Source organism: Hyla sarda, chromosome 1 (assembly GCF_029499605.1).
Source record: "Hyla sarda isolate aHylSar1 chromosome 1, aHylSar1.hap1, whole genome shotgun sequence".
NCBI lineage: Eukaryota > Metazoa > Chordata > Amphibia > Anura > Hylidae > Hyla > Hyla sarda.
In genome coordinates this window covers 50148416-50168787 of record NC_079189.1, presented here as the reverse complement: position 1 = coordinate 50168787, position 20372 = coordinate 50148416, and the positions used below count along the sequence as shown (strand labels likewise).

Here is a 20372-nt window from a genome sequence, read left to right as displayed (position 1 = left end):
CGATCTTTACTGTGGCGGGGGGGCCAAACTGCAACTCCCAGCATGCCCAGACAGCCAAAGGCTGTCTGGGCATGCTGGGAGTTGTAGTTTTGCAACATCTGGAGAATCCCAGTTTGGAGACCACTGTTACAGCGGTGCCCAAACAGTAGCCCTCCAGATGTTGCCAAACTAAAACTCTCAGCATGCCTCCACTGCCCAGGCATGCTGGGAGTAGTAGTTCTGTAACATCTGTCCCTTCAGATTTAGCAATTTTCATGAAATTTTTGAAAATTGTTGCTCTACTTTGAAGCCCTCTAATTTTTTCAAAAAGCAAAAATATGTCCATTTTATGATGCCAACATAAAGTGGACATATTGTATTTGTGAAGAAAAATTAAATTTATTTGAAATATCCATTTTCCTTACAATTAGAGAGCTTCAAAGTTAGAAAATTTTTCATGAAATTTTGGGATTTTTCACCAAAAAAGGATGCAATTAACGCCGAAAATTTACCACCAAACTAAAGTAGAATATGTCACGAAAAAACAATCTCAGAATCAGAATATTCAGTAAAAGCCTTTCGCATTATTAATTCGTAAAGTGACAGTGGTCATAATTGCGAAAAAGGGCTCAGTCCTTAAGGTGAAAAAGGGCTGCGTTCTTAAGGGGTTAAAGGGGTTTCTGAGGTAATACTGATCACCTATCCGTGATCGACTCCTAACTCCCGCACTAATAAGATGTTTGAAGGGAGCCACGCGCACAAAAGTGGGTGCAGCAGCCTCTTACTAGTTTGCATCTCTCTCTCCTGCACTTGTAGGATATGTAGTACAGGCTTTGTAGGGTACTGCAGTCTTGTCCGATTCACAATTATGAGACAACTCTGCAATACTTTACACAACCACTACTAAATGTGTGGCATGCTGGTCTACAGGTCTATATTAACAATTACGAGCCAAGGCACATGCTCTTTAATCACCCAAGTGCAAGAAAAAGTTCAAACGTGCCACATTAAAAAAACGTGCATGAGAACGTGGTCCATCGCAATCCCTACTCTGAAAGCAGAGTCCCTCCAACAAACCTACCCTTTCCCTCTGGGCCAGAAGGCACCTGCAAGGGTCTGAGTTCAATGTCTCTTTTCACCAAAGCTACTAAGGGACCGCAAGTGTTCCTGGCATCAACCTAGGCACTAACCAAGGTGCCTGCCAAGGAGCCTTATACTGATGGCATTACATCCAAAGCTGAGATAACTGGGGTTGCAGGGATGAGAGGAACCAGAAGGGCACACAAATCTCCTCTAGACTACAAGGAGGGACACCCAGAAGGGCAACTACCCCCTCACCATCCTAGTGAACATAGACACAACAAACATAACACAGTGAAAAAAGGAGACAAACAAATAAGAGGATGATGCACTAAGTTACTGCCCTCAACCATCCGGATCTATAAAAATGTCCCTGATCCTAGCCAGAAGGCCGGGATACCAAGGGTAAGAGCCAAGGTGAAGAGTAAATGGTGCAGTGCTTCAACCTAGTGAGTTTTGGCACCTCAGGGTCACCACTCCTCGATGACCAGATGTGGAGGAAACAGGGCAGCCGTTGAGCTGGTTACGTGGCACCAGCCCCGGAACGCCCTGGTACACCTGCTCCTCTATGCAGCCATCCATCCTCACCAGTAGACTGCTTGATAAGAACAGATACTACACTATTACGAGGCCCTAAGTGTGTGCAATCCCTTCAAACAGCAGATTGGCGGGTATGCCAACCAATCTGATACTGATGATTTGCTCTATCTAGGAAAACCTCTTTAGGGTGTATTCACATTCACAGTATTCTGCACATATTTTACGGGCAGGATTTGAAGCTGCAGAGTGTAGTATAAACTAAATGATTGAACACAGCATCAAATATGCAGCTTCAAATTCTGTGCATTAAATATGCGCATGATACTGCACATGTGAATAGACCCTTAGGGTGCATTCACGCACACCGGATCCATTGGAGAATTGAAGTGGTAAACTCTACAGTGCCAGATTTGAAGTTGTAAAATGAGCAATTAGTTTTGTATTTGTGAATTTTTAATTGGCATGTCAATAAAGTGACTGCCTTGTAAAATCTGCAACAGATCCGCAACTTCAAATCCCTGCAACGGATCAGGTGTGTTTGAACACACTCTTAGAATCAAATTCACACAAGTTAGAAAAGCTTGATATTTTACATGTTTATTTGCATATACAAAAGTAGAAAAGAAAACAAGCTCTCACCCTGTTTCTGGTAGGCGTCTGAACGGTTGGCCAGGAGCAGTGGACTATAGTCAAAGTAACAATTGCAGGAAATCCAGCAGTACTGATCCAGATAAAACCCATCTTCTTTACTAGGCATTTATAAAAAAAAAAAAAAAAAAAAAAAAAACATCATCCACACGACATGGAGTTGTAAGCATCAGGCCTAAGGCCTGATGCATAAAACTCCATGTGATGTGAATATTGTTTTAAAAGTTGCTTAATAAAGAAGATGGTTTTATCTGGATCCGTAATGATTGATTTCCTGCTATTGTTACTGTGAATCTGCATAGGTAAAACCCACAGTAGACTACATTACCAGGCAATAACATATGTCATCGAAATGCTGCAGACATTTTTCACAATGAAATAACAGCATACTGTGGCTTTTAAAATCCACAATTCTCATTTGCATTGCAGATTTTTTGCTGACTTTCACTACGTATTTCACATCCTTGAAGGGAGCAGGAATGAAATCTACTATAATCTACTATCTGCAGCACAATCTTCCATAAAACCTAAAAGTCACATGAGTATTTGCGGTGGATTTGCAGCGATATTCGTAGTGGAAAATGTCACCTTTAGTCATAAAAACAAATAAGAAAAGTGCAGAAAAAGGGTGTTAAGTGTGTAGAATAGCAGGAGAGGGACTATAGCCAGCTATCCAAAGCTTCTATTAATGAGACTATGGCTTCTATCAGGAATAGCTCCTAATACCCTATTAGTAGCCATAAATAAGAAACATCTGATGCTATAAATGTAATTCTGAAATCATAAAATACTCTAAGCATATAAAGCTATAGCAGTGATTTACCAGCACAAGGCCACAGTTTGTGATCAACAGACTTATACAGTGGCCAACTTCTTAATAAGGCACCATTTGGTACTTACCACGTAGTCACAGAACAAAATGAGGGCACCCCGCCGGACTATCTCACGGTTGCACATGCCAAGCTTGGAGCGTGACTCTGCCTCGTCGCTGTCGGTTGACATTTGAGGGCTCAGCAGCAGTTTGGTACTGGACAGGTTGTTTCTCCTTTATGAAAAGATTACATACATAGATTCGTATTCAAACACAGACTTTTTTTTTTTATACACAAAACAAGTTCACCCTTCAATTATGTAAAATGCACTAATAATTCAGTGTCCCCTTCATGTGATGCTACAGCACTACTCTTGCTGTCACAAAGGACAGAACTATGACGAATACCAATTAAAATCAATAGGAACTGTCAGACGATCAAATGGAAAGACACAGTGTAATGATACTAGTACGCCCAACACATCCACATCAATTGGATCAAACTGGACTAAATTGGATCAATTGGATTAAACACAACATTTGAATTTGAGTATGAACATAACATTTGTAAAAGATTTTCTATAAACTGATCCATTATGTATTGTTCTAAATTCCTAAATGTAACCCTTTAGAGCAGCTTTCTTGTGCCATGGTTGCAGAGGAACAGGGAGAACATTAGCTCTTCCATATTCAAGCAAGTGTTCTCTCTTATGTAGAAGCACTTAAAGGGGTACTCCGCTGGTCAGCGTTTGGAACAAACTGTTACGAACGCTGAAGCCGGGAGCTTGTGACGTTATAGCCCCCCCACCCCTCTTGATGTCACACCCCACCTCCTCAATGCAAGTCTATAGGGGGGGGGGGGGGGGAGGGGGGGGGGGGCGAATGTCACGCCCCCTCCCATAGACTTGCATTGAGGGGGCGGGTGTGACGTCATGAGGGTGTGAGGCTATGACATCACCAGCTCCCGACTCCAGCGTTCGGAACAGTTTGTTCCAAATGCTGAGCAGTGGAGTACCCCTTTAAGGCATGCTCACATGTAGCTACCTATGGACAAACAATGTGCATGTAGTGGCCATGGATGCTGGAATAGTTGTTTACACATTGGCCCTCATTTACTATTCTAAACCCGACTTGTTATGTCGGGTTTTTCTGTCGCATCTTTGTCTGCGCCATGTCGCAGACATAGTGCGCCAGTCTGCGACACGATGCGACATTTTTTTCCCGACGGACCCGATGTGGATTCTCCCAAACCCGAAAAAGGGGCGTAACCCGACATTTCTGAGCTTTCCCACGTATTTATAAAGGTTTCCAACCCGAATTTGTTAAATTGTTGTGGATTTTTTCCCGACAACTCAGAGGAGTTGGAAACCAAAACCAACAAAACCCACGTGCGACAAACAGGATGCAACATAATAATAAATACCAGGGGAAAAAAGCAGTCGGGTAAGAAAGCAAGATAGACTTACAACCTGATTTTCTAAGTAAATGAGGGCCATTGTCTGCCACATTCTGAAAGTGTTTCATCTACATGTGTCACAAATAATATTTAAAACAGGCATTGAACTTGCATATACCATTTCCTTTGTATAAGGACACTATGAGAACAGTGTTTCTCCAGGAGAGAGAAATGTGTTCTGAGTATGTTGCTGTATTAACTATTTTGCCCAGAAGACATGTAACTACCTGGATAAAATGCAACCAAGACGCTTCAGGTCCAGAGCGGAGTATAATTTTTTTTTCAATGCTACATCCCAGGTACCTAATTTGTCTCTGAAGAGAAACATGCTCAGTGCATATTCTCTGTCCCAGAATAACAGGGTTCCTTCATTTGTGGGTAGTTAACCACATAGAAAGCAAGGGCATACCTGTACACTCTGGTCTGACTCCCACCCTTTGTACGCTTCTTAACCGGTGGGTCCCGGGTTGCTAGCAGCAGCCAGGATCCATGGTTAATACCGGACATCGCCAATCAGGTTGATCCCCGGCATTAACCCTTTAGATGCCGTGGCGTTTAAGTGCGGGATTTAACGTTGTCAGTTAGCTCAGAGAGCTGATCAGGACATGTGCAGCGAAATCGCATAGTCCACAATCAGCTGAGTAGAGGATCCTTACCAGCCTCCTCGCCATCCAATCGGTGCTATGATGCTCAAGCCAGCCTCTGCAGGCTAGATCAGCAGAGCGCCGATAACACTTTTCAATGCCTCAGCAAAAGTGGAAGCGGAAAAAATTAAAAAGTTATAGGAGTCAGAGGATGATAATTTTACATATACTAATTTTGGTGCCTGTAGTTATAATTTTTTTTAAATTAATTTATTGATAAAATAAAACCAGGGATCTCCCGGTGCATCATGGGAGTTTGTGACGTAACGTCGACCAAGATGGCGGCCCCATAGGGAATAATAGGTCAACGCTACGAGCATTAGGAGACCAGGGAGCAACTTCCGGTGGCGGCATAGCGGTGAAACGGGCCAAGACAGGTAATGGAAACTAATTACTAACTTGGATAACTTCTTATTTAATGACATTAAAGTCTTATTTCATTGGCGCTGCAGTTGTCCTTTAACATGAAAAACAAATTACTAAAATCTACAAGGCCCTGGGTTGCTCTTTTTTGTGGGGTGAGCTGCAGTTTTTATTGTTTCCAATTTGCAGTGAATATGGCTTTATTATTATTTTTTTTTTTATCTATGTTTATTTTGAAAAGCAGAGTGATCAAGAAATGGCAGAATGTTATCTCTCGTGGCTTTTTCTGTAAAGGATTAAGTTATATGTTAATTGTTAGGACATTTCACTAAGTTTGGTTACCAATTTTTTTTTTTAAGTGATAAAATGGGCTTAACTGCTTGTACAAGACACTGCAATACTACTGTATTGCAGAGAACTGTTCTCTAAACAATCAACACCCTGCAATCATGTTGGAGATGGGGGAAAGTGGATGAAGGAGGGGGCTGCTACCTACTTTCCAACCACTTGGATGCAACAGTTGCTATTGCCTGTGTTATGTTCGGAGTTAATCAGGCAATGTCAGACTTCCCTCTGTATGTGATACAACGCCGGCACCTACAGTACTTATGACTAACCTACCAAATGTTTGCTAGTAAAAACGACAAATGAAATAAAGCACAAGACTGCAGATTACACTACACAGAATTGGTTTTCTGTTACTATGGATATACATGATCTGTATAAGAGCTGGGGAGACAAAAATAAAGACCATGCATGTCTGTGAGACTACTGCCATATTTGTATTCTGATTGCTTTAGTAGCGGGCAAGTCTTCCAGGAGATATAAGCATGTATCCTGTCCCAGAGAAACATCAAAGATGTGCTTTATGCTTTCAATTTCTTCATTTTATAAGTACAGTATGAAACTTAGAGGCATGGAAGCTTTGGCAAGCTTGCTCGGCTGCTACTTCATTCACTGACTAAGCAACAGCTAAGCAACTAACAAAGAAAGCACTCAAGTCCAGAAGTACAATAATATGTGAATGGAGTAGAGGTTGAGTATGTGCATTTCCAATCTGCTTTTTACAGAAAATAAAAGACTTACTTAAGGGTCTGGTGGACTTCTGACCACCAGTTGTAGTTTGTGTAGTCGATCAGCAGCAGGAACTGACACCAGAGAAGAACTAGAGATGGATGGGTGGGAAATAAGGACTCCACCAAGTCACTTAAGCTCTCCAATGTGTAGAAGGTTCCATTGTCGCCACTACTCTTGAACAATCTTGTGGCCGCATTAGTGATTCTTCGGAATGTTCCTAGTAAGTATTAACAGATTTAGTGTGAATTTACACATGGCAGATTTGTTGTACACGTGGCAGCTGTTCCAAAACTACAACTCCCAACGCTGAGTGTTGTAGTTTTGCCACAGCTGGAGCAGATTTGATGCGCAGGATTTGTAACTGCGGATTAGAAGCTGTGCTCAGTCATTTCGTTTACATTGAATTCTTCAGCAGAAAATCCTGTAAATCAAATCTGCCTACGTGTGAACATACCTTTAGTGTAAGGGGTTTTGGAAAAGGTAGGCAAAATCCAATTTGGCAGTCATTACAGTATCTAAACAAATTTTACCTATCCTTCCAGCACCAAGGAATGGCAAATCTTTCCACTTCACTACTAATAAAATTAGCTAAATGCATAGCTAGGTAGATTTGCTATTCCAGTGTCTGGGTGCTGTACTAGCGGATCTACAGCTTGCTGACCAGAAATAGACTTTTGGCTGCTTCTATTAACTTGTGAATAATACAGGCAGATGACACAATATGCCGCCTAGCAGTCAGATTTGGTCTCATTATATCTAATCATTAGCTGCGCAGTGCACTGGAGTGTCAACCTCACAACAGTAACGCTACCATTCCACAGACTGACTCCTAAAAAAAAGTAAAATGAAACCTAAACTGTCAGTCAGCAGGCAGGGCATTAGGGGAAATGTATTTCTACTACTGTTGCTTGCTTTCTCAGAAAATATTACATTGAAATTACATTTGTGAACTTCTATGGCGCTTTATCCCCATCTAATGGTGGGAGAGGAAACTGAACCTTCATTCATTTGCATCATGTTTTTATCCAGCAATAATACACAGTACTCTGCATAGTGTTTTCCCTTGTACAAAATACGGGGGATAAGTGTCTGATCAAGGGGGTCCAACAGCTGGCACCCTCAAGCAATCTTGAAAACGTGAAATAGAGTTTCAGCAAGGAATAAGGCAGCAAGTCGCACGCACTTGTTTCCGCTCCCTTCATTGTCTATGGATTTCTTGTCTATGTGACTCCACTTCAGTAGGATGTGGAATCGCAGACAATTAATATGTAAATTGAGCAGACGAAGCCTCACCCCCCTGCATGGGATTTACTGAATTTAGTAAAGGATCTTCTGGGGGGACATATCTCAGGACCTACTAGACATATTTAAGAAAGTGACCCCTTGTTGGGCTCCTGTTCACCCACACTATAACCCAGTTTATTAGATTAAGTGTGTGTGAACAGACTGACAGTTTTCCTTAAAGAATGCTGGGGTCCTACAGCTCAGACCCTTCCCCTCAACCCAGAGACTAACCATGCCCCCACCACAACAGGACACTTATCCCCTTATCCACAGTTTTGAGTTAGAATACCCCTTTAAGTCCAATTTAATAGGAGTCCAAAAAAACAAGATCGATTTGCAGTTTGGGAAAATGTGAAATTCTAAACTGAACCAAACCAATTGTCTACTGTTTTCTGTTCTGGCCAGCATTGTTCTTAGTGTCCAGAAGAATTAAAATATCATGTACATTACTGAAACCAGGCAGCTGTTGGTTGAAGCCTATATAGTCAGACAGCACCGTTCCCTAGCTCTTTTATCCTTGAATGTTTGGCTCCATTTACAATACATGTTCTTATAACAGAGCAAGGAGATAAGTAGCTGCTAGAAACCCTGGAGCCGCTTATATCGGACGGATGCAAACAATTGCACAGTATTGTTTTCAACTCGTCCAAGTCTTGCACATTTGGGGCTGTCCTAATATACAGAAGATTCTTTGTCAGAAATCCTTTTCAAAATTGGCAAAAATGCAAACAAAAATCTAATGTGTGCGTCCAACCTGACGCTCTATACAAGGTCTGTATTACAGAAAAGAAGGAGGAACCTTTTAGGTTGCAGTTATAGTATATTCCTGCAGCTATTCCCTTAAAATTAGAGGTCAGAATATTTACACAATTAAAATGCTGCATCTCCATAGGACCTGTCTCCAGCAGCAAGAATTACATTACACTGGGTACTGTTGATGAAGACGGGTCCTATGGAGATGCAGCGGGAAAGCTCCTCTCTTACAGCACAGTGATATACAGCTGATAGTAGCCAGGAGTGGGGAGACAAGCTTCCTGTTTGGCCGCTTAGGTGCTGACTTTGAAATGGATCATATTTCTACAAATGAGAATCGCGCATAGTACTGCCTCGTTTGTTAATAAAACTCAAGATGTAGGCTTTGCTCTGCTCCAGGCCGTACTGCCTCTTTCTACCTACGTTGTGCAGTTGATTGACAGGCAGGGCACGCGGGCAACAGAACTACACAGGGCAGCTGCAAGCAGGCGAGCCCTGTCTGTCAATCAACTGTGGGACATAGACTGGAAGAGGCGGTGCGGCTCGTAGAAGAGCAGACCTAGGGCTCCGCCTCCTCGACTGACTCCCGAGGGGATTATAAAGCTTAATTGTGTAAGTATAAACTAGTTTAAGGTGCCACTAAATGTATGCCTAGAATATGCTTGTGAAGCCCTAGTGCACGGTATGCGCAGCTTCCCAAGCATATTGTTGGTGACAGTTTCACTTTAAGCAAATGAGAAAAAAATGAAATGAGAAAAAAATTAAATGAAATTTTTTTTTTTTTAACTCAAACAAGAACTGCTAAGATTTCAAAGAGCCAGCCTATCACCATAAGTGCAGTTCTAGTTATTGGGGTCAATTACCTTTAGGTTTAACTTACCAGACTTGAAGACATGGACCAGGCACATAAGTAGGGTTCCCAGCTGTTGGCAGTAAAACATATGCTGCTGTTCGCTCAGTTCCACCTTTAGCTCCTTGTGCACTATATCTTCCAGCAGTATTCCCACCAGCTGTAAAAGGAACCTACGACAAAGCAATAAAAATGAATTTGAAAGCAGGTCAAAAGCTCAGGTTATAGAACACAAATATATTGCCAGTTACAATTCATTTAATTGCAGGGACTTCCTTTAGAATGTGCATTTTATGCAAAATAAATTTGTAATAAAAAAAACAAACAGCACAATCCTATGATGCCTTTTTGTCAAAAAGAAAACAACAATGTATTTGAGTCTTTTTCCACTGAAATAAATGGAAAACTTAAAGCGTACCCGTCAGATCACTCAAAAAGACAAAACTATTATATGTTGCTCAGTATCTCATCCTGATCATGTACATGTACTTTTTTATGTGTCAATGACCTACATTCTCTCAGAATTAGCTTTATTGCTGAAATACCTCAATTTTGTCCACCAGAAGCAGGGGGGCGGGTACTAACTGTGATAACCACTCCCCCTCCTCAGTCAAGTGCTTCCCAACCAGGGTGCCTCCAGCTGTTGCAAAACTACAGCTCTCAGCATGCCCACACATCATGTGGCTGTGCAGGCATGTTGGGAGTTTTAGTTTTGCAACAGCTGGAGGCATGTGATTGTAGTCCCCTTTATTACACACACACACACACACACACACACACACACACACACATGCTTCATATATTCTTACACATACACATTAGATAGACACACTGATATACACACATACACATATATCCACACACACATGTACATGCAGGGACACTTACTTTTTTGTCTGCAATGCAATGTGTTTCTGCCTCTCTCACACAGCAGACATCAGTGAGAGCCTGGCAGCAGTCTTCCTGCCCCTCCCCTTCTCTCACATGAGTCTACAGTGTGTACAGACCCTCCTCCCCTCCAAAATGTCCAGGACGGAGCAGTGTTCACAGAGGGACTGAATGCATTCCAGAAGGGGGGGGGGAGGGCAGTTCTTTGACTGGCTTTTTTAGTATTAAATACTGAAAATTTTCTAATATTTTGCATGCTTTACAACATATCAAAAGTTTTTATATCTGACAGTGCCCATTTAAGAGAAGGATTTTCCATTCCTGGCCTCAAAGGTGTGGAATACCTCAGTATACATATAGCTCCCTCGAGCGTAGTATTCGAAGTGGGCATAGAAAGTACAGAGTAGAGCCCTGCGTGGGACTGTTTTTTTAAATCCCGCTCCTGATGCTTTTTCGACCAAACCCGCCTGCTCTCGCATGGTGTTTAGTCCCGCCCGCTCCCGCTAAAATGTTTGTCCAATCCCGCCCACTCCCGCTAACATAGGAATGTACAGACACTAGGATGCAATGCTCTGCACATACCTCCCATGTATAGCAGTGGGTGTGTACATTCCTATACGGGTGGAGGTATGTGCAGAGAATTGCACCCTAGTATGTAGTACAGACTAGGGTGCAATGCTCTTCACATACTCCCCATATGTATAGCAGTGTGTGTAGGGGGGTTATGTGCAGACTGCAGAGCATTGCACCTTAGGGTCTGTAGAAGACACTAAGGTGCAATGTTCTGCAGTCTGCACATACCCCCCATGTGTTTAACAGTGTGTTTGCAGTTGCACTAGTGAAGAGTCCTGCTATACACATGGGGGTATATGCAAAGCATTGCACCCCAGTGTCTGTAGAAGACACTAAGGTGCAATGCTCTGCACGTGAATAGCAGTGCAGACAGAGGCCCTGGCTGGGGGAATCACCGACTGATGCAGTCAGTCAACTTACATATCCATCCGGGGCCGCAGCACAGTGCACTGTGTGTGTGAATTGTGAGTAACATTTGTGGCAGTGTGTGTGTGTGTGTGTGTGCCCGTTGCGCGAGCCCTACCAGACTGGAGAAGATGATGAATAGCCTTCAGGATTGTCTAAGCTGGATTACAGACGATCCTCCAAGACAGGCTGAGCGCGGGCTCCCGAAAATGGCAGCACAGTGGGGAGAGGAGCATACCCACCACAGCGGAGGGTGGGGGCTAACTGGGAGCCACAGAGTCGGACTTATTATATTGCAGCTGCCGCAGTGATGCAGGATTTTGCAGGACCCGCAGGCATAGCGCCGGACCGCCCACAGCAGCCTCCTGACCGGCCGCACGGTGGGGGTAGCAGAAAATACTGTGTAGTGGCCATGCCTTGTTACTGCAGTTTAGCCCCCATTGAAGTAAACAGAAGCTGAGCTGCAGTATCCAGATGTAGCCACTATGCAGTGAACACAGCCAACGACTTCAGACCCAATTCACAACCTAGATCTGGCCACAGATAATCAGAAAGGGGTCCTGAGTGTCCGCACTCTGCTGACCAGATATCGATGGCCTATCCTTAGGATACACCATCCACATGTGGAGTCAGAAGACCCCTTTAAAAGGGTTATATCATCAGAGAACTCTAATAGAAAGAGATCTAATAGTGGTCTTTTTCCAAGTTTCCCTTTAAATGATATAATAATGCTAGAGGTTCCAGCAGAGGGACACTTTGTGATCTGTTTATTGTCCAATAAGTAGCAATGAGCCATATGGTGTACAGGCTAAGGAGGAGAACATTCATGAGCAGCACTCAAAACCTCAGCTCTTTCTCCTGCTGTGGTACTTGTGACAGTATTCAAGCAGTAAAAAAAAAAAAAAGGGAAAAAAAATGATATTCCCTCCTCAATAAACAGAGGTCTGATGAATTTTACCAATAAACACTGTACAGCAGAGCTCCATGTGGAGAGCACTCTGGGCAACAAGCAGATGTGTCAGCAATATGTCCACTGTTTAGACAGATGGCCGCACACAGGTATACAGGGATGCCCATGGTTTACTAATATGAGGGAAGCAAGCTAAATTATTCTCTAATGTGTGCTAAATCTGCAGACCTTACTCAAAAGCTGTAAGGAGAAAACCTATTAGAAGGCACCGAGGACTGTTCAGGAGTCATTCTAATGTGGTATTTGGTCTGAATATATTTTAATCTATAATACTGTATAATATAAAAAATAAGTCAGTCATGCCAGTCTACTGTGCAATAGCAGGTGCGCAGTGAATAACTCGATAGACACAAGTTCAAGAGCTCTTTATGCCACTTTAACTTCTCTGGCTGATTGGCTGGTGGGAGCTGAGGACAAACAATTCTCTCCTGCTGTGGCTTCTCATCAGGACATCAGTGGGAGTGTGCATACAAGACCAGTACTCCAGGGACCGCTGAGAGAAGGTTTTTTGTTTCTGCACATCATCCCGTATCTTGGACCTATACATTAGAACACCTATCCATATGATTCTAGCATAATTGGGACCTGAAAGATCTTTGATTCTGCGATATTATCCTATGTGCAATTGCTTGATTAATCCCTGGCACTATCACTGATAGGGAGAAAACACATCTGGATTGTGTAGTTTACACGGGAATGCACTGTGGGGAACACCGTGAACCAGGAGGGGTAATACTAGCTGTATATGCAATTATATCCCTGATCTTAATGGTGGCTTACCTAGAGCAACACCCATACCCCCACCATGGTTTAAACCTAACTGAACATCTCTGGAGAGAGGATCTGCAGGGAAGAATGGCAGAAAATCACCAATCCAAGTGTGTAGACCTTACGGCATCATCCCTAAGAAGACGAAGAGGATGGAATTGATGCCAAAAAGAACTTCAAGTCCTGCGTTTAGCTTTTCCTTTTAAATAAGTTAGCAAAGATTTTAATGACTCTGTTTTCACGTTATCATTATGGGGTATTCACTACAAAGTGATGGGAGGAAATGTAATTTTTTTTTTTTTACTTTAGCAGAAGGCTACAACATAAAATGCTAAACTTGAAAGGGTCTGAAGACTTTCCGAATGCATTGTAAATATCATTACATAAACTGATGAGCTCTGTATAGATAAAAAACTGAAGCATAATGTCTACCGTGAAAAAGTTTCCTCTGGAGGAACTTTGATCTGGTACTGCTCCTCTTCTGAGTTTTGATGGTTGTTGTTGTCCCTTAATCGAGTGATATTCTGACATGAGATCAGGAGAGGTGAGAAGGACAGCTCCTGGATCCTGGACAATACAATGTCCTCTGTAGACTGTGAGATAAGGACTCGAAGAATGGCCAAGATTCCAGATATCCATAGCTGGACAGTGCTCACGGAGGCCTGTGTGTTGCCAATGTATAAAATGATTTAAAAAGAAAAAAAAAACTCAAAGCATAACATTTCACAGAAATCAGTTTTATGTTGTAAAATTGATATGTAAAGTTAGCCATGTAACAGCTATGACTGCACCTTTCTCCACTTACCATAGTATAAGGAACAACGAACATGCTTCTCAGCAACATGTCTACAGGACGTAGGGAGGAAGGGGCCAAGGTTTCAAATAAACTATTCAATACCCCCAGAGCTTCGTGAGAGTCTATGTGCATCTAGGTGACAAAACATGTGGTTACACATTATCCACTATAATACCATAATGAGATGTAATGAAAAACGCTTGAAAAAAAAACACACCTGCTGCTTTGCCAACATGGGTAAGATGACATCAGCTATCTGCCGAGATAACCTCTTCCACTTATCTTCATTCTCTTTGTGACACTGCTGCAGCACCAATATGAACATCTCCAGAACCTACGAAATACAAAATTCTAAGGAAATAAGGCCTTGCTAAAAACAAAAGAACTTGTGTATTTTGTAAATTGGTTTTGTTCTGTGTCCCCCAATGATATGAGCGAGAAATGAGTGTTCAGCTACCAAATTGCAGATGCCTGCAGTTGGGTTCTTCTATTACATAGCTCTACACTTAAAACGTTACCTTGTCAAACATAGTTAATTCCTGTTTATTTTGATGTGAAATAAACGAATATGGCAGTAGATTTATCAAAACTTGAGCAGAGGAAAAGTTGTCCAGTTTCCCATAGCAACTAATCAGATTGCCATTTAGTTAGCTCTCATTCTCTTGAAATACAGGATTTCACTTTAATAATTTTTTTTATGATAGAAGGAAATATTAAAAAGTGTTTTTTTTTATTTAGTTACAAAAACAGGTTGGCAACACTGAGTAAACTATATTTTGTTCCTAACAAAGCCATTTTGTTCACATAAATGTTGTTTGTTGTGCATAGGGAAACCTGTCTGCTCATACTAATTGACGGAAGTGCTCTCCGTGGTCATCACTCAAAGCGCAACAATTGCTTAAAAAGAATCAGAGAGTGCAGAAAGTGGATCTTCAGCGACATATTAAAACCTAACTCTTGGTAAACATAGAATGTGTCAGAAGATAAGAACCATTCAAGCCCATCTAGTCTGCCCAATATTTTTAATACTATGAATATATGGCCTTATCTTATATGAAGGATGGTCTTATGCCTATGCAAATACAGTGAAGGAGTTTAACCCCTTAAGGACTGAGCGATTTCACGTTTTTGCATTTTAATTTTTTCCTCCTTGCCTTTAAAAAATCATAACCCTTTCAATTTTGCACCTAAAAATCTGCATTATGGCTTATTTTTTGCGTTACCAATTCTACTTTACAGTGACAGTCATTTTACCGAAAAATCCACGGTGAAACGGAAAAAAAATTAATTGTGCGACAAACTTGAAGAAAAAATGCCATTTTGTAAATTTTGGGGGCGTCCGTTTCTACGCAGTACATTTTTCGGTAAAAATGACACCTTATCTTTATTCTGTAGGTCCATACGGTTAAAATGATACCCTACTTATATAGGTTTGGTTTTGTATTACTTCAGAAAAAAAATCATAAATACATGAAGGAAAATTTATATGTTTAAAATTGTCATTTACTGAGCCCTATAACTTTTTTATTTTTCTGTGTTCAGGGCACTATGAGGGCTCATTTTTTGCGCCGTGATCTGAAGTTTTTAGCAGTACCATTTTTGTTCTGATCAGACTTTTTGATCACTTTTTTGTGGTATAAAAAGTGATCAAAAATGCGCTATTTTGGACTTTGGAATTTTTTGGCGCGTACGCCATTGAACGTGCAGTTTTAAAAGTGGTATATTTTTATAATTTGGACATTTCCGCATGCGGTGATACCACATATGTTTATTTTTATTTACATTGTTTTATTTTGTAACTAGGAAATGCCGGGTGATTTAAACTTTTAATTCAGAAGGGAATACCTGAAAGGGTTAACTTTTTTTTATTATTTTTTTTATACTTTTTTTTGCGAGCTCATAGCTCCTATAGGGACCTATGAGCTTGCAATGGCTGATTGCATACACAGATTGTTGCCTTGCCGTTGCATGGCAACAAGCTGTGTAATCGGCAGTTGATTGCTCCAGCCTGTAACTCAGGCATGGAGCAATCAATCAGAGACGGGACGCTGACGGAAGAAGGTAGCGACCTTCTTCTCTCCGGGTAGCTGATCGGGGCATCGCGATTTTATCACGATGACACCGATCAGCCTGACTGAGCAGCCGGGAAGCATTTACTTTCACTTTCGATGCGGCGCTCAGCTTTGAGCGCCACATCGGAAGGGTTAATAGCGCGTGGCCGAACGATCGTGGCCGCGCGCTATTAGCCGCGGGTCTCGGCTGTGAATATGCGCCGGGACCATCCCGCTATGACGCGGGGTCCCGCCGGGACCCCGTGTTTTAGACAGGGCCCGGACTTAGGACGTACTCATACGTCCTAAGTCCTTAAGGGGTTAAAGGGGTATTCCAGGAAAAAACTTTTTTTTACATATCAACTGGCTCCAGAAAGTTAAACAGATTTGTAAATTACTTCTATTAAAAAATCTTAATCCTTTTAGTACTTATGAGCTTCTGAAGTTAAGGTTGTTCTTTTCTGTTTAAGTGCTCTCTGATGACACGTGTCTCGGAAACCGCCCAGTTTAGAAGAGGTTTGCTATGGGGATTTGCTTCTAAACTGGGCGGTTTCCGAGACACGTGTCATCAGAGAGCACTTAGACAGAAAAGAACAACCTTAACTTCAGAAGCTCATAAGTACTGAAAGGATTAAGATTTTTTTAATAGAAGTAAATTTACAAATCTGTTAAACTTTCTGGAGCCAGTTGATATATAAAAAAAAGTTTTTTCCTGGATAACCCCTAAAAGCATGCATGGGATAGGCATAAGGCTATCCTTCATATAAGATAGGGCCAGGGACTATTCACAGTATTTAGGATATTGGGCAGACTAGATGGGCCAATAGGTTAATTTCTTCTATGTTTACCAAGAGTTAGGTTGTAATATGTCACTGAAGATCCACTTTCTTCACTCTCATCTCAAATTCTTTCAAAGAAATTGTGGTGTTTTGAGAGACGCACATGGAGAACACTTCTGGCAAGACATTTTAGAGATGGAAAAAAGGTATCAGTGCATGTGGAGCTCATCTATGCTTGCCGACTAGTGTTGGAATGTCATGAGAGATGTCCAAAAGTAGACTACAAACGAAAACGGGTAAAAAATTAAAAATAAAACAGAAACACCCCCATTGAATAGTTAAATAGGCAAGAGTCTGAATGGAAGAGTTCCGTACATGCATACATATAAATATTGCTAAACAAAAAGCTAAGAACATTTTTCTGGTGTCATATTTTAGTTTGACCCCAAATTAGGCAGGATTGACTTTTTGTAAAGGAGACAACTTTAATTTTTTTGTAGACAAGTGATCTGGTCATTTTATTACTAACATTTCAATATTCAATAAGTTTTCCAGCAAAAGGCTGCACTGCTTGAAAACATAATATTATTACACTGATAGTTCAGAGCGCTAAAGCAATTAAACTTGAAGAAACTGAAGCTCTAAAATGTTATATATATATATCATATGTGAAGCCAGAAGAAATGTAAAGATACTCAATACGTACGTATCTGACAGATGAAATACCAAACTATTAAGCAGGATGGAGGATCAGCAACGGCAGCGAACTTGCCTCCGTATTCAGCTACAGTGGGGCAAAAAAGTATTTCTTGGACACTCTTGCCCCTAGGAGGCGCTGACACTAGGAAAAAAAAGTCGTCTCCTCAATAGCAGGATATACCAGCCCACTGAAAGTGAGGTAATGAGTTTTAGATAGTGTCAGCAGGAGGCAAGACACAGGTCTCGGAGCTCCCCAGACCTGGTCTTTTTCTATTATTTCTAGTAAGGGCTGTTTAGTTTGGTTCTTTACTCCCTTTTTTTTCAGGTGGGGATTCAGGAGCATGGCGCTACCTGTTCCCCTATATGCAGCCAAGGGGCTCGGGGCATATAGTATGCACCATTAACCCCTTTCCGCCAACAACCAGCACATGGGGTTGCATCTAGGGTCCGGAACCCCCTATTCTCCCTGCTCGTCCTGCTGTCTCAACCTGACGTGATGCAGTTGACTAAAAAGCTGGCTGAAGACATCTTGGGTGAGCATGTGGCGATTGAGGTGAGCATACAAACCCCCCCCAAGCCCCCCCCCCCAGTGCAGACCAGGTGGGGGTGCACTCCGGGGTGCTCAGCCGGCGGGAGTTCAGGGGGGATAATGGTGGCACATAGCTCCGTCTTTCTCCTATCCATTACTCACCGTGCGAGCCGGGAGGTCAGGCAGCTCCTCCTCTCCGGCTCACGTGCTGCTGGGGCATTGTCCAGCGAGGTATGCACCTCAGACTGCGGTGGCTAGCTCCACCCTCCTTCTCCCCTGCGGGGGCCGGCAGTGCTCCGTTGAGAAGGTTTCTTTTGCTCCCAAGGCAGTAGCCGTCGAGAGCTTGTGTTTCCCGGGCTTCTATCACTCCCCTACCTCCGAGCTGTGTGGTGGCTTGGCACGCGCTTCTATAGCACGCTGCTATGAGCTGTCGCTGCTCCATAGGCTTCCTGTCTGCCTGCATAAGAAAAAGGGATATGCGGGCAGAACTTTGCAGGGCGCCCTGTGCCCCATGCTCCCTTCCAGCCACATTATTGCCTATTTTTGTTTACCACAGAATTAAGAAAACAAAATAAAAAAAATTATATCATCTATATACATACATATATACATGTTCCTTGGTCACTCAGACCATTTGGTGTGGTTTGGCACCCTCTTGTGGCCCATACTTGTATTGCACTCGGCCATATCTGTTCTCGTCAGTTTAATCTACAGGGTCCTTTCTGAGGGTCTGTATTGGGGGCTGCTTTATTTGTCCCGTTGTCTACTATGGAAGCATACCAGTAAGCCCGGCAATGGTCTGCATGGTTTCCTACTCCACCTGTCTCATATCACATGGCTGGTGTATCTGCGGCTAGAGTTCCAGTACCCCACGGCAGAGTGCGGTATACGTAGAACTGACCCAGTGCACCCACCCATTTCTTCTCTTCTCGTCCGGATAATCCTGTCCGGTTGTTGTTGTTTCTTATCCGAGATTCCTTTCTAGGGTCCTTCGAACATGTTCTTGGTTGGCTTCTCCTACTGCTTTGTGACAAAACGAATTACCTCACTTCCAGTGGGCAGGTATATCCTGCCAGGGAGGAGCCAACTTTTTTTTACCTAGTGTCAGCGCCTCCTAGTGGCAAGAGCATATACCCATCAGTAAGGTGTCCCCCAATGAAGGCTACGAGAAAGAGATTTTACAGGGAGTACAAAAAATCTCCTTTTAGTCAGCCACCAATTGTGCAAGTTCTCCCAATTTTCATCATAGGTATACCTCAACTAAGAGGCATAATGAGGAAAAAAAAATCCATAAAATTACATGATCTGATTTTTAAAGAATTTATTTGCAAATTATGGTAAAAAATAAGTATTTGGTCACCTACAAACAAGCAAGATTTCTGGCTCTAACAGACCTGTAACAACTTCTTTAAGAGTCCCCTCTGTCTTCTACTCGTTAGCTGTATTAACCCCTTAAGGACGCAGCTCATTTTCACTTTAAGGACGCAGCCCTTTCTCGAGCGCTTCATTGGGAGACACAGGACCATGGGTTATATATGCTGCTGCCACTAGGAGGCTGACACTAGGCAAAACAAAAAACAGTTGGCTCCTCCCAGCAGGGTATATAACCCGCCTCTGAACACAGCATACCTCAGTTTTGAGCTTAGTGTCAAGGAGGCAGACACAGGTCTGGTTACTCCAGACCTGGTCTTTTTTTATTATTTTCTTAGTTAGGTCAAAGTTAGATTTTCTTTCCCTACCTGATCCCCCACTTGTGAGCTAGGGGCACGGGCATTTCTGAATGACCCGTTAACCCCTCCTCGCCAACGGCCAGCAGCAGGTGTACACCCTGGGTCCGGGTTCCCCAAGACCCCTGTTCACCCCTTGGGGCTAAAGGCAGGGGTCCTATGCTGGCGAAGTCAGATGGAGATCCTGAGGTAAGTACCCTAGGTTAGTAGGGTCCCCCTCTCCCCCCTCCCCCCCGTGGGCTTTGGCTAGGGATTAAGGGGTTAACAGGGGTTGATTAGGGAGTTTTATATTTAAAAAATTTTCATCACTTTTTATTTTATTTATTTCTTAGAACTACTAGGCTGAGGTTCCTCTTAACTAGAGGAACCTCAGCCTGGCCGGCAGCTGCCGGCTTGCACTGTCTCCCCTGCAGTGAGGGAGGGAACGGAGCTCCCGGCAGGGCAGACAGCATAGACTCTCGAGTCGCAGGCGGAACTATGCCTGCGGCTTGGGCTCCCCTTGTCGAGAGTGAGCGGAGTTCCGCTCACTCCCGGTTCCCTGGCGCCTCCGCAGCACAATTCTGTGCTATGGATTGCAGTGCCGCTCTGAGACCTTATCCAAGCTGCAGGGCTCAAAATTGAGCCCACGGCTTGGGCCTAGAACGGAGCATAGCTCCGCCCCGGCCTCACTCACGGCTGCGTCTGCAACATGATTACAGGAGG

General features: G+C 42.8%; 1 protein-coding gene across 2 annotated transcripts in view; it reads right to left on the bottom strand.

Moving 5' to 3' along the window:
* The window catches only part of HTT (huntingtin), a 270836-nt gene that overhangs the window by 78167 nt on the left and 172297 nt on the right, over positions 1–20372 (bottom strand). For both annotated transcript variants that reach the window (XM_056555022.1, XM_056555023.1), the window contains 6 exons: positions 14103–14219; positions 13895–14017; positions 13522–13751; positions 9516–9658; positions 6608–6815; positions 3148–3292 (listed from right to left, as the gene is read on the bottom strand). In XM_056555022.1, coding sequence (XP_056410997.1) covers positions 3148–3292; positions 6608–6815; positions 9516–9658; positions 13522–13751; positions 13895–14017; positions 14103–14219 — 966 coding nt within the window. The remainder of the gene's footprint in view (positions 1–3147; positions 3293–6607; positions 6816–9515; positions 9659–13521; positions 13752–13894; positions 14018–14102; positions 14220–20372) is intronic.